This window comes from Strix uralensis, chromosome 6 (assembly GCF_047716275.1).
Source record: "Strix uralensis isolate ZFMK-TIS-50842 chromosome 6, bStrUra1, whole genome shotgun sequence".
NCBI lineage: Eukaryota > Metazoa > Chordata > Aves > Strigiformes > Strigidae > Strix > Strix uralensis.
In genome coordinates this window covers 16,360,043-16,375,291 of record NC_133977.1, presented here as the reverse complement: position 1 = coordinate 16,375,291, position 15,249 = coordinate 16,360,043, and the positions used below count along the sequence as shown (strand labels likewise).

The 15,249-nt window shown below is 37.8% G+C and overlaps 1 protein-coding gene across 5 annotated transcripts in view; it reads left to right on the top strand.

The window, feature by feature from the left end:
- Positions 1 to 15,249, top strand: part of ADAM23 (ADAM metallopeptidase domain 23) — an 83,317-nt gene that overhangs the window by 17,376 nt on the left and 50,692 nt on the right. For all 5 annotated transcript variants that reach the window (XM_074872964.1, XM_074872962.1, XM_074872961.1 and 2 more), the window contains exons 4-6: positions 9,086 to 9,149; positions 13,198 to 13,280; positions 14,009 to 14,072. In XM_074872964.1, the coding sequence (XP_074729065.1) occupies positions 9,086 to 9,149; positions 13,198 to 13,280; positions 14,009 to 14,072 (211 nt within the window). The remainder of the gene's footprint in view (positions 1 to 9,085; positions 9,150 to 13,197; positions 13,281 to 14,008; positions 14,073 to 15,249) is intronic.

Genomic DNA, 15,249 nt, shown 5'->3' with positions numbered 1-15,249 from the left:
GCATATTAAACTATTTACAGGACTTAAAGGATTAGAAGAATTTACAGAAAAGAAATCTCCTGTGGGCCATTGAAAACAATTATACTAATTCTGGTTTATGAAATCCTGGTGTTACAGATCACTGGGTGCTGAGAAGACTCCCTGAAAAGTTGCTACATGTGTGTATTTGCTGTCAAACAACATACTAAGCAGTTGTCTGACTTGATGCATCCTTTCTTAGGTTATGTTCTTACTCCTTGCTCACATGTAACCACTGAAATGTGGCAATGGTGAAGAACTGTTATCTTTCTAATCTAGTAGATTTTTTCAGTCTGTTTCTGAGAGGATCCAGTCTTGTCAGTAGTGAGGTCTTTATGCTGAAGTGAACTACTGGGATCTCAGATTCCGTTATAGTCAGACTGAAATCTTTGCATTTGGAGCTTATATAAAGCTTGTGTATACTTGACATGTGATTAAGTTCATCAAAGTAGCTCCTAAGAGCCTATATCACTGAGTTTAACTTGATTCAATGACAGAGCTAAAGTTGTGCAGTAGTTCAACATGGAAGCATGGATTGCCAATCGTATCCTGGGCTGCATCAAGAGAAATGTGGCCAGCAGGTTGAGGGATGGGGTTCTCCCCCTCTGCTCTGCTCTCATGAGACCCCACCTGCAGTGCTGTGTCCAGCTTTGAGGCACCCAACATAAGAAGGACACGGACCTGCTCGAGCAGGTCTGGAGGAAGTGATAAGGATGATCGGGGGCTGGAGCACCTCCCCTATGAGGACAAGCTGAGAGAGTTGGGATTGTTCAGTCTGGAGAAGAGAGGGATCTGGGGAGACCCTATAGCAGCCTTCCAGTACTTAAAGGGGGCTACAGGAAAGATGGGGAGGGACTCTGCATCAGGGAGTGTAGGTATAGGACGAGGGGTAATGGTTTTAAACTGAAAGAGGGTAGATTTAGATTCGATATAAGGAAGAAATTCTTTCCTTTGAGGGTGGTGAGACACTGGAAGAGGTTGCCCATAGAAGCTGTGGCAGCCCCCTCCCTGGAAGTGTCCAAGGCCAGGTTGGACGGGGCTTTGAGCAACCTGGTCTAGTGGGAGGTGTCCTTGCCCATGGCAGGGGGGTTGGAACTAGATGATCTTTAAGGTCCTTTGTGTTAGAATCAGGGGGAAGGCCAACAGGGCAGATGATGTAGTAGGGGTCTCCTATAGGCCACCCAACCAGGACAGAGAGGTGGATGAAATACTCTGTAGGCACTTAGGAGAAATCTCACGATCGCTTGCCCTTGTTCTTGTGGGAGACTTTAACTTCCCAGACATCTGCTGGAAATACCTCACAGCAGAGTGGGACCAGTCCTGGAGATTCCTGGAATGTGTGGCAGATAACTTCCTGACACAGCTTGTGAGTGAACCGACCAGAGAAGGTGCCCTGCTGGACCTCCTCTTTGTGAACAGAGAAGGACTGGTGGATGATGAGGTGGTTGGAGGCTGACTTGGGCACAGCAATCATGAAATAATAGAGTTCTCTATTCTTAGAGAGGCCAGGAGAGGGGGCAGCAGAACTGATATCCTGGACTTCCAAAGGGCTGACTTGGTCTTGTTTAGGCACCTGCTTGACAGAATCCCTTGCGAGATGGTCCTGAAGGGTATAGGGGTACAGGAAGGCTGGACACTCTTTAAGAAGAAAGTCTTAATGGCATAGGAGCAGGCTGTCCCCAGGTGCTGTAAGAGAAGCCAGTGCCAGAGAAGACCACCCTGTCTAAACAGGGAGCTTTGACTGCAACTCGGGGAGAAAAGGAGAGTTTATGGCCTCTGGAAGAAGGGGCTAGCCACTCACAGTGATTACAAAGATGCTGTGAAGCTATGCAGGGTGGAAATCAGGAGGTCTAAAGCCCAGCTAGAAATTAATCTGGCTTCAGCAATCAAGGATAACAAGAAATGTTTCTATAAGTATGTCAACAGCAAAAGAAAGACCAGGGAGAGCCTCCATCCCCTGCTAGATGTGGGAGGAAACATGGTAACAAGTGATGAGGAAAAGGCTGAGGTGCTTAATGCCTTCTTTGCCTCAGTCTTTAATAACAAGACTAGTTGTACTGAGGGAATCCAGCCTCCTCAGCCAGAAGACAGAGACTGGGAGAACGACCCCCCCACATTCCAGGAGGAGATAGTCAGTGACCTACTGCATCACATAGACATACACAAGTCTATGGGACCGGATGGGATACACCCGAGGGTGCTGAAGGAGCTGGCTGGGGTGCTTGCCAAGCTGCTTTCCATCATTTACCAGCAGTCCTGGCTGACTGGGGAGGTCCCAACAGATTGGAAATTGGCCAATGTGACACCCATATATAAGAAGGGTCGGAAGGATGATCCGGGAAATTACAGGCCTGTCAGCTTGACTTCGGTGCCCGGGAAGCTGATGGAGCAGCTCATCCTGAGTACCATCACACAACACATGCAGGACAACCAGGTGATCAGGCCCAGTCAGCATGGGTTTATGAAAGGCAGGTCCTGCTTGACAAATCTGATCTCCTCCTATGACAGGACAACCTGATTATTGGATGAGGGAAAGGCTGTGGATGTTGTCTACCTTGACTTTAGTAAGGCTTTTGACACCATTTCCCACAGCATTCTCCTGGTGACAAGCAATAGGACAAGAGGGAATGGGTTCAAGTTGCACCAGGGAAGGTTTAGACTGGATATTAGGAAGCATTTCTTTACAGAATGGGTTGTTAGGCGTTAGAATGGGCCTCCCAGGGCAGTGGTGGAGTCCCCATCCCTGGAGATGTTTAAGAATCGGGTTGACACAGCACTGATGGATATGGTGTAGTTGAGAATCGTGTTAGGTTAATGGTTGGACTAGATGATCTTCAAGGTCTTTTCCAACCCTGATGATTCTGTCCCTTCCAACCCCGTTCTATGATTAAGGGAACCACCTGTAGTTTTCTAGAGTACCAAAATGGGTCTATGATTCTGTTATAGTTGTTAATCTAATCTGAAGGTGGTGAAGTCAGCTCTTTATAAGTATAAATAAACTTATTTTGCTAGTTTTATCATTAGAAGTAAAATAATTTTAAAAACCACGCCCACATCTGGTTGGATTTTTCTTTCATAGTAAGAGTTGGTTTAAATAGGTGTTATCATTAGGCACAAAGTATCAGAACGTGTGGAGCATTCAGTAAATACTTTAAGAGGAGAAGAAACCCAAGTGTCTTTTGTGTGTGAAAAACCTTGCTTTAAATGAAGGAAGCTTTGACAAATATGGTTACCATTGACAAAACAGAGACAGACTGCAGCCCTCAAGCTTACACTACAAGTTAATGAAATTCTTACTGATAATTCAAAATTACCTGTTTTCCAAGCTGGTGATGGAAGAAAGGGATCAATTAAAATGCAGTATTGAATGAACTTGAACAGTTGTTTAAATGAAATGTTTTATTTTGTCAATTGCTCTTCTAGGAATGTTCTGTCATAGTAAATTACATTGAGGTACTTTCCATGACACAGTAGTTACATCTTCTGTAATATTGTCTAGCTGTTCATTTCTTCGTATCATTTTACATAGCACTTTTTAAAGTGGTATCATCTTCAGTGCTGTGGTTAAGGAAGACATAGTGGAAACTGAGCAACATACTGTTCTTAATATTCTGAAGAACTCTTCAAGCTCCTACTTTCAAAATGCTTGCTGAAGTAGCCATTAAAATAGAGCATGCTCCATTCTCAGATGGAGGGCTTCAGGACATAACTAGAGGAAGGATCAAAGGCCCTTGAACTGACTCAGGGCCTCTTGCACTGAGGGAGGCAGACTGAGCCAGAAAATCTGGAGCACTTTCTGTGCCATTCTATATGATTTCAGAACATGCTTTCCTGTCAGTCTTTTTTGAAGATATTTCCCCATTTGAGGACCTCCTTAAAAATACCTAAAATACCACCTAGGTAATTTCAGTTTAATAAATTTGTTGTCAGGTCATCGTTTTCTCTACCTGAAAGACCAGCCAAACAAAAACAAACAACAAAAGCAAGAATGTACTGTTTACTGTTACAAAATCATTATGATATCAATAGCAGAAGTGAGGACTTTCTTTGATTCCATAGTTACAAAAAAGTTAACCTATACACCTGCATTATCAGTTGTTTTTTAATTGCTTGTAAATACAGATGCTTGATCCACAGTATCATGTATTGGTTTTTAAGCTCCTTCAAGATAATACAAGAAAAAGTAGTGAAATGTTGCTGTGTTTTAAAAAATAACAATGAATATTTGCAGTATATTTATTCCTTGGAGACACTCTTGTCAGAGCAGCTTCAAAGACAACAGCCAAGTAAAGACTACTGTAAATACATACCAGAAACTTCATAATAAATTTCTGTAAGAACAGTTGATTCAGCAAAGCTTGTGAACATAATTGAAACTGGTAATAGAAACAAGGCTATAGATGGCCATTCCGTTATGTGACAGTGTCTTGATGATCTAACAAAATGCCATAGTGAGGTCTTAATTTGTTTTTCACATCTTTATGTACTACTAAACTATATCTGTCAAATGGACAAAACCCAATGGGTGTTCTGTTAAGAAATTAAACTAGGTTGTTCACACTGGTACTGAGCTTGAATCATTTCAGAATACTTAAAAAAACCCAATTGCTTGGTAGTAGGTTGGTATAAAGATAAATTAAGAAGCATGCAAGAAAGGTAATTCAGTTGTAGTTCAGTTTTCCACAGGCTGCGTACCGTGTTCCTGGGAGCTAACTTGCTTACTTGTGTATGAGATACCTTTTAGTCATTTCATAGCCTTTACCTACCCAAATCAATTCTTTTCATCAGGATAGTTAGATGCAAGCTGAGGTAAGCCACTTTTCACACTGCAGCTCTCCTGCTAATGAAAACAGCAGGAGTGAAGTATGTGCCAGGGAAGTGGATGTGAGTTCTTCAGAAAGCATCTGCTGCTTGCTTTAACAGCTGGCCTGTGTTTTCAAAGGCAGCAACGGCATATCCCTTTGCTGCTTATTTTGCATCTCTCAGTGTAACTCAGATAGATGAGCTGGTGATGCAGGACAGCTTAATAAAATCAATTACTTAAGGCAAACAAACCAGAGTGGGAGGAACTATAGAAAAAGACACAGCAGACTAAAATATTTTTTTTCATGAGTTCATTCAGCATGTTGCAATTTGATGTGTTCATTCTAAGGCATCATACTAATGTGTCACTAGTCTAAGTATGCTATTGTCAGATGTGATCATGACTTACACAGTTGTTTCAGTTAAAGCTTGCACTGTTTCTGATGCTCATAATACTGAAAAATTTGCTGTACTGGATGCATTTCTGCTCAATCAAAATGTAAATGGATCATTTGAAAGGTGACAAAACATAGTCCAGTGTAGATGAGGCACAAATGTATTTTCTAAAATTCAGGACTGTGTTTTAGAGGTAAATTTAGGCATTCTGTAAATGATAACAAAGGCAGAAGAGTTTTGTGATGTGGAGACCGCTACTTTATGCATGAGTTCTGTATCTCACATTCCTCAGGCACTTACACTTCTACATGAGCTCTTAATCAGTGTATTCCAGGCCTTTCTTTTTGATGCCACTTGCATAAGGGATCCCATCACACCTACTGGTGAAATTTCAGTGTTCTTCTGTGTATCTATCTTTCATGTTGGAAAAAATGTTTGAAAGTTATTTTGGTTAAGTTTTTTTTTTTCTTAAATAATTTCTCCTGTCTTGTCAATTTTGTCACCATTAAGAACAGGTAAAATTTTTGGTAGGGAAAATTTGCAGTAGCAGTTCTACACTTACTTTTACAGCTGCTGTTATTCCTGGAGCTTTAGCAAAATATAGAACAAACTCCCTTACCCAAATTCTGTCTTTTTTTTTGCAGCAGCAGTAGTGGAACATTTTTGCTGAATTTTTCAATCCTAGACTATTCTCTGCAATATCACATTTCAATACTAACCATTTATAAGCACAGTTGTGCATGTGTTTGTACTGATTTTGCTATGAATATAGAGAACAGGACTGAGATTAGCTTTATTACAGAAGCAACTGATTGTGTGTACCAGCAGAGCCATGTTGGAAAATGCCTGCAAACATACTGTCCCCCTTCCATTACTCCCCCCCCCCCCCCCTTCCCCTAAATAAGATAATGGTTTTCTCAGATTAGCAGTATACATTGAGGGATTTCTGGATGATTTGAAGTAAAGTGTTCTTTAGGATGTTTGCTAGTGTAGACAGATACAAGGTACCCAGCAAAAATCAGGTACCTACGAAAGTAAAGGCATACAGTTTAAGGAGAAGCTGACTGGTTTTTTTTCAGTGGAAAGTTCAAAATTCTTGCTGCCCTGTGGGAAATGTTAAGAAAAAAATGCCCTTGCTGTAGATTGGTAGTTATGTGTGACAAGCTTAAGAATGCAGTAATCATCAGAAACTAGTGTTAAATACCCTGTTACAGTGTAGTATGAGAACAGGTTTGTGAAAGACAGTAGCCTTATAATAGATTTTCTACTTCAACTTCTAGGTGGTAGATACTGTGAACCACCCTTTTGACAAATGTAACACAAATTAAAAGTGCGTTTTATTTACAGCATGGCATTTGGGAAGTGTATTGTGAATAGCAGGCCTCAATTTTCTTTAGAGGGAATTTGTTCAGATGGAGAATTTCATCGATGTGCCTTGTATCCAGCAGATCCCCCAGGACAGTAGCATTGGAAGGTCAGCGATGAGAGAAGTGTAGAGTCTACTGGAAAAGCTGCTGTCTGATGCATCCTTGCTTTATGCTTGTAACATATATGTAGGAGTATTCCATCATAAGCATGTCATGTTAGATATCCTATCATGTAGGGCACTGTATTTAATACCTGAATCAGGAATCCCTTTGCAGTTGGAAGTAATGAGAAGCTAACGAATGGAAAAGGTTGACAGATGGAGGAAACAACTAGGTTACAACAGAAGTTCAACCAAAATCCAAGGAAAGAGCACTGAACTCTGGAAAGATCCTTTAAAGGGTAGACTAAAGACATTTTTGAGCAGCTCTTATGTCCCATGAAATGGGATAAATCTAAGAGACAAATGCTGTAATTAAACTACAGTTAGTTGTGAGTCAGTAGACAGTGGGCAATCACCTATTGTAAGACTTGCATGTCTTACAAGATGCCAAAAGCATTAGATAGTACTGAAAGCAGTACTGAAAGCAGTTCTGAGATGAGTCATGTGAGGTTACTAGAAGAGGGGAAAAAATGGGGTGTGAGAGTGTGAGCGTGATTTGGAAATGGGTAGATAAATGCTGAACCTGGAATTGGTTTGAGGAAACCAAATGGTGTCTGTGAATTCAAGCAGATATATCTGTAAAAATCTGAATCTGGCCAAGGCCCTTTCAAGTTGAGCATAGTTCCAGCGTTTAACCACCCTCAGTGATTTTTTTAAAGTTATATCTAATCAGAATGTTCCATTTCCTACTTGTGTCAGTTACCTCTAGCATCCCAGTAAGTACTAAGGGTAGCAGTCCTTCTGTTTCATAATAAGTATGAAAAATGGAAAGAAGAAAAGGACATTGTCAACACTATAAAGTTTAATTGCTTTGTATACATAAACCTCGTCAGAAGCTTCAAACCTTGCCGTACTGGAGAAGTGAATGTTGTAGACAAATTGTAGAGTGGTGTAGTCAAGTGCTTACACTATTTATAAAGCATTTGTATTCTCTTGCAGAAAATTTATAGCTTACTATGATAGAAATAGAGAAAGTTAAAACGATTTTATGCAACTGAATTTATTTTTAAATCTGCACTCTTAAAATATATCTATTAAATATTGTTGTCAAAATGAAGGTTAAGACAAACAATGAGACTTCAGTAATTATTCATGGCTATTAGTGTTGGTTTTGCAGGCACAGAGTGCCCATAATGTGGTCTCTCAGTTCCATGAAAAAAGACTTGTAAGAGAACCGCTGGTAACTGACTTCTTCAGGATCTTCTCTGATAAGTGTAGTGCCTGATAAATGCGGCATGAAGAATTGATTTTATGAGCCAGTAGTCCCAGAGTTGAAGTGTTATCAGGATTGCTAATAGCATAATCTGAGTTTGAGATACCCATTATCATAAGTTATTGTTAGCCGTGAATTCCCATCAGAGCTATTTTGTCAGACCAAGCTTCCATAATTATGATGATTTTTATTCATGGCAATAATATTTTTGTTTTGATATATGTACCACTATCGGGCCCTTTAATGATTTTGTTATTTGGGAGGGTACAGGCTCTTAGAGGCTTGAAAAATGCTGAGAATTCTGGATCACATTAAGTAAAATCCTTATCTTGCATATATGATGGGGCCAGTTAACATATTTAACTGCTTTGCTCTCCCTAGGCTGTTGTGCTGCAACCCTGATTATAATGGGGTGAGAGGTGAATGGGGCATTGAAGTTATCCCAGGATATGAACAGGCTAGCTAATCTTATTTAAAAAAACACGAAATTTTTATACTTCAGATATTTGTCTCGCCAGAGTTAGGAAAAAAATAAGAGTGAGGAAAGAATCTGAGAAGGCAAAGTGAAAGGAAGAAAAGGGGTATTATGGAGGTTTTTTTGTTAGTTTTTTTTTTTTTTTTTAAGAACATCACGGGTTTTGGCAGAAATTGAGTATTTGCAGTTGTGAAGGTGAGGTACAGGTAAAGTATATACTCTTGTCTTCAGAACAATCATGTATGTATTTGTTCAGCCTTACATATACTCTGTTTAACTTTTAAAATATAAAACTTATTTGAAAACAACAATGAACTAAATATACATTTTGTCAGTACTAGTTAACTGGCAGTAAACAAAGTTCTAAAGCCATGGGATTTTTTTTGCATATTTAAAAAATTGATGATCTAATTGTAAAGCTAAAATACAGGGGATTAGATTAAAGAATTAAATTCTCCCTTCTGTAACACAGTCTTGACTTCTAGTGTACTAGCAAACAATTCACTGGACATAAGGTGCTTGATTTTTTTAAGCTAATTTACAAGGAAAGAAAAAATGGTTTGAAAATTCTAACAAAAAACCCCAAACCTACCCATAGCAATAGAAAGATTATTCAGATTTCTCTCATCTTGATTTTTCCTTTCTTTGACAGTGACTTGTTATCTTCCAATTATGTGGAGATTCACTATGAAGATGGAAAACCAAAGTTTTCTAAGGTATTGTGGTCTTAAAATGTGTCAGAATGGTCCTTCTGAGGGAACAATGCCAATAAAATGTTAAAAAAAATGAAGTTTTGCAAGACTTAGAAACACCAGAAGCCTTTTTCCACACATGCAAGGTAACTGTGATCTCATCTTGTAAAGATACCTCAGTAATACAAGACAAATTGTACAAAAAAAGAAAGCTGTGTGTCAGGTTGAGGGGTACGCAGTGGAAGGTGGTAGTAGTGAGGATGATCCAGATACTGCCAAAACAATTACATCTTGTAAAATGTAGGAGGTGGAGGGGTTGAAGCCACCATCAGCACAGTCTTCATTAATTATTCATGTGTGCTTAGTGCAAAGGGGAGGGATAATGGTAGTGTAAGACATTCAGACAAACCCAGAAAACTTGCAGTGACTTTTCTTTGCAAGAATGGTAAGTTGTGAAACAGAAAATGAAAGACTTAACTCCAGAGGTTATTACAAAACCAGCATATTGCTTGACATCCAGTTAATTAAAATTGTCAAACTAGCTCCCAAATTGAATTTGGTGCCGTAGGCTATTGATCCAAAGACAAAGAGATTAGAGTTATGGAAGACAGTTCAACCCTGACTAAGGGAACCAAATCAGTCTTTTTGTTTGTTGTAGTAACAAAATGAGGACTGGTAGCTTCCTAGAAAGGTTATAAACTACATTTTCAGGGAATGACTTTTTTCATATTTGGTATGAATGCTGGAATATTCGTTATGAGCTTATTACATGTGAAATATGTCTCTAAATAAGAGTGGAAGACAGTAAGCATTCAAGTTTATACCTTGAGCAAGCTGGGACTGCTCTTTGTCCAAGTCTTAGATGTCTAGTTTATTATTTTGCCCTTGTTATAGAAAATTTCAAATAAAACAATGTATCACAGATTAGGGCAAAATTAAACAATTGCACTGCAACATAATTATTGCAATATACTGTTTCTTCCACTGAAGAAGAAAAACAGTTTCATGCAACATACTAAGGAAGTTGTTTCATTAAGACTCAGTACTCTGCAGAATAGGCAAAAATGCTAAATGATGCAAGAAAAGAGTTCCCTCTGGCATGTGGACAAGTTCATGCAATTGTCAGCTGCAGCGCTAGCATTGAGCACTGCGGTTGCTGAATCATGAATCTGACTGGAAAATTATATGAGAACTTTAGACTCAGCAAATGGGCTACCTTTGCATGCTGCAGTAACTTGATCCAGACTTCCTAGGGGATGTTTTCTGAATTGATTTATTTAGAAGAAATAATAGAGCTCCTGAGGTCACATTAATCTGTAAAAGGCTTCATTATAAGTTCAGAAGATATACACACAATTTGTGTAGGAAAGCAAATAAGGACTATATAGTGGTCTTTTGCAGTATTTTATAATACTTTTTAGATCGCAGTAAGTAAAAGATTGTTTGGTTTCCTGATGTGGATGTAAAGAAGGGAGATCTTGATGAAAAGTATTGTATTTTCTAGAAAGGGGTAGTTCATTACAAGAGTGAAAAATACTGAAGAACAAACACCAATTTCTATATACAGATGATTGTCTTCTAAAAACTTCTTGAAAAACTACTTGTGTGAGAAAGATAATTATGATTTACTTGTTAAAAAGCATGGCTTATGCATTCTCACTGATGGAAAGGTAAATGTAGTGATTGCTTTCTGTGTAGTACTTTGATTTAATTATGCACAGTAGTCTTAGGAATTTCATTCAGAATCTGAATAACTCATTAAATAAGATGCAAAATGGAAATAATGCTGTACATACTTAAACAAAAAGCATTTACATTTTTGGTACTTCCTTGAGTTGTTATAATTGCAGAAAGAATGGGTCCAATATGCTTGCTGAAATTCAGATGACACATGACACCAGAATTAAGAATATTTTGATGATGAATGGTACTTTTTCCAAACAATGTGTGAGACAACCACACTTAAGGATTTTTAATAAAACTTTTTGCTAATACTCTTTATCTTTAGTTTAACTGGGGTTATTGTTGATAGATATTAAAGACCAACTACTTAAATGAGGTAAATTAGTATAATTCACTTTTCCTTATGTTAGCTTTACTGACACATAGCAGCAGAATTTCTGGCATTTAAGAGCATCTAAATTTACTAGTCCTTTTTCTTTAGAAAAGACAAAGTAATGCTTTAGATATTTTAATGCTTCATATTTCTTGGTTTCTTTCTAAACATTCATGGCTTGAACAGTCTGTTAATGTTGCTCTTGATGCTTTGTTTCTGTTCAGAGAAAATAAAAATACACTTCTTGTTTACTCAGTTGAAACATTCCTATGAAGCCAGTTTATTTTACCCTTAGTCATGATAAGTAGTTCTGTAAGCCTCTAACAGTCTAATCAATTTATTCCTCAGTGATTTTTGGAATTTTGGGGATTAGTAATTCTGCTGTCCAAGTCTGCCATTAAGACCCCCTTCTAGAAGCTTCCTAGCCTCTGGGGTACAGAATCATGTTTGCTCTTTCTGACTTTATAAATCTTTGCGTTTTCGACAAAGTGAGTCTGCTTTAGTTTGATTCATGTAGGGTGCTTTGACACAAAGTAGCCAGTAGCTTTGGCAATAGAGCACACTTTTAGAAGGTGGGGAGATGTGAGTTGGCTCTCCTCAAGGTGACCTGGGAAATTGGTCAGCAGTTGGGAAACCTGGGTTTAGCGCTGTAGTTATTAGCCAGAGAGGGGCATTGGCATGTAATGGTCAATGTTTTGAAAGGAAAGCTGCTCTTAACTCTTTATTTTGTGAGTATCCATCTTGTCACTCAGATGTGTTCTGAGCATGCTTGAAGTTCACCGCCCACTTTAAGGAGAGCTTAGACAAGAGCTTACTTGTTTCAGGAGAGGAGAGCTCAATTTAACTCATTCTGTGATGAAAACCAGGCAGGTACAGAGAACCTGCACTTTTAATTCAGAGGAAAGCATGTAGCATTCACTAGAGGTTAGTTGGCATCTGAGGAAGGCTTTTCTGGATCAGAACTTTAAGATTTAATATGTACCAATTCTTCTCTGTGGTATTTTGGTCTCCTGCTTTGTCCTGTTCCCCCCCCTATATACACATATATTGCAACTTCCCTTACATTCTTGTGGAGAAGTGGAAGACTATACACAGAGCTTCATTGCATGACCATTTTGTAGCACATTTTGCACTAATTCTATTCAGCCTAATTCCTGCATCAGTTGACAGTTCAAACCTTGCAACATTCAGCAGAGTCTCCCTTACTCCATATCATTGGGGCCTGTGAGAACTGACGTTTTAGATCACAGTTTTGGCTGTAGTTTGCCTAATTTTTTTTTTTTTGAGAGTCTCTAACATTTAAACACACTTGTAGGTAATTTAAATGTTACTGTTTTTTAAATAAAAGGCAGGACCTTGTATAAAACATAATTGCTGACTTGCTTAGAGAAACACAACAATCCTGCCTTTTTTTGAATAATTTGGATTTTGCATCTATTTGGAATTTTATGCAATTAAAATCAAGAGTTAACTTTTAGTACCCATTTGATAATGTACAGTTAAAATGCAACTGTACACTTTACTGTTGCTAAACTGAATTCACTTTCTGGCTCATTCATCATTAGTGATATTAGTACCTACAGTCTAATGATGTAACATTTTAATTGATAAATTTTTAGTGAGACAAAATGAGTAGAATCCAGATCTATGCCAAATACATGCCAGGAGATTGATGAACACTGTATCACTTGTAATTTTAACAGACCTGGAAGGCATCAAGAAACAGTTAAGTGCTCATGTAACTTGCATTACATAAGATTTTTACAGAATCAATTTACAGCAAAGAAATGCACTTAAAAAAATCAAGAATGCTGTGACTTCAACAAAAGAATACCCCATGTTATGGCTTGAAGACTTATATAAATTAGAATTTACTGGGCACAGTTTTTCCCCCTATAAGCAATTAGGGCTAGTCATTGGTATTTACTTTAGTAATGACTGCTTTTAAGCAACAGACATTAAATCAGGGTGATTTTGTGTGTGTGTGATTATTTGTTTGTTTTTAAACGTTATTAGGGTGGAGAGCATTGTTACTACCATGGAAATATCAGAGGTATCAAGGATTCCAAAGTTGCTCTTTCAACTTGTAATGGACTTCAGTAAGTGCACGTTCACATTTTTCAAGCAAGGCTATTAACTAATTATTACTCTTGAATATTATCTCTTAATATGTGAGGGACTGAAACTCTACAGGCCTAAAGATTTTTGATGTTTTGAAATGCTAGGATCAGCTATGCCAAACTGCTAGCATTTTTTTCAGTATCATTGGGATTAGTCTTTTGATGCTGTCTCATGAAATCTTTGAATATGGTAAGTCCGAATAAATATTTCACCAGATGACTTATTATGCTAAAGGATAAATGAGAATTGTACTTTAGCAGTTTGCATGTTCAGTATACGTGTATGATTGTGTCAGCCAATAGAAAAAATGATCTTTTTGTTAGATTGTACAAGGAGAAAAAAATCTAAGAAGTTAGTCCTTAGGATTAGTTACTGTTAAGTGCAACTTGGCTGTTGTTTATATTCGGCATTCTGATGTGTGTCTTAGGGCTTCCTCTTTATAAGGTCAAATCTTTACTCTTTTTGGTGCTTTATCATTACATTGCCATTACATTCAGTGAGTAGTTCATTAAAATGTGCCTGATCTCATAAAAGAAATTTCTTAGCTTTAGCCACATGTGGTAGTATTGAACATATATGGAATTTATTTTAATATTGATCAGTTTTTCAGCCCTAAATTTGGTTTTGTCTTGTCAAAAACCATATCTTGGAGTCAAATTAATTGCCAGGTAATTCTAAATATCAGTTATTTTTCTCCATATTCCAGTGGCATGTTTGAAGATAGTACTTATTTGTACTTGATAGAACCGATGGATCTGATCCACAGTGCAGTAAGTTTACTTTAATTTATTTGGTTTGGGAAAGAGTGGAATAGCGAAGGAATAGCAAATAAAAGTATTAGAATAAATCAATAAATGAGTGACCTCTCTCATGCTTTCATAAGTATTCTAAAACACTTGATTGGAATTTAAGGCAAGAAATGTCTTAAGTGTGAATTACCTAAGATTTTTATCTGCTTTTTTAAAAATCTTTCTTCTCTGAGTTACTGTTGATCATCTAGATGTTGGGAGTGGACTAATAAGACTGTTTCCATAGCAGATGATTACAGACTGTCAAAAAGCGTTTATTAGTTTGCTCTAGTACTTGAACTAAAGGATTTATAAATTTGTAGAAGGGATCTCTGGACGACATTTATTCATTCTTCTCTAAATAACTGGGTCAGATTGCTCTTGACCTACCGTGTTATTATTTTTGTACTTGATGTTAAGTGTTATAATACAGCTGTTCCTAAAATTTTAGCTGTTAATAAAACTGACTCAATTTCACAGACAGTAGTAAAACCAGGTAGATTTCTACCTCTTGAATGGTTCAGAGATTTGAGTGATTTTCAGTGAAATGATTCTGTGAGATTGAGACAGAGAATTCTTAAGGTCTGTAGGGTATATTCCAGACGCTGTATCACAGCTCTCAAGCTTGTCTCACTCTGGTACTTACCAGTATATGAAAAATAATGTAATGCTGTAGAAATGGTACGTTTTAATGACTGTAAAGCTGAACTTACAGTCCAAGGAAAGATCTGCAAAATCTTTGAGTCTTGACACTCAAAAAAACTGGATCAACATTCAGAGGAATCAGTATCATTTGGATGGTCAATTATTGGGCTGTAAATTAAACTGTAGAGACACGGGAAAATACTACATCCCAAAAGATTTCTCATTCTCCTCAGGAACAATATTACATGCTATGTGTTAAGTTATGTAATGCATTTTCATGGAGCACATACAAAGGTTGTAAGGCTGAAAACTGACAGCACAGATAAAGTAAATCCATGGAGATTATATTTATACAACAGTATACATATAGTAAGCAGAGGAGAATTTGACTAAGATGTTTTCTTGCTTGGGTGGACAAAGGAAACCAGGATATCTCTCTCTGTGATATTTCAGTAAAACTTGGAAGTAGAGCAAAAGTTCTAGTTATAAAAGAGACCATCTGCCAACTCTGTTG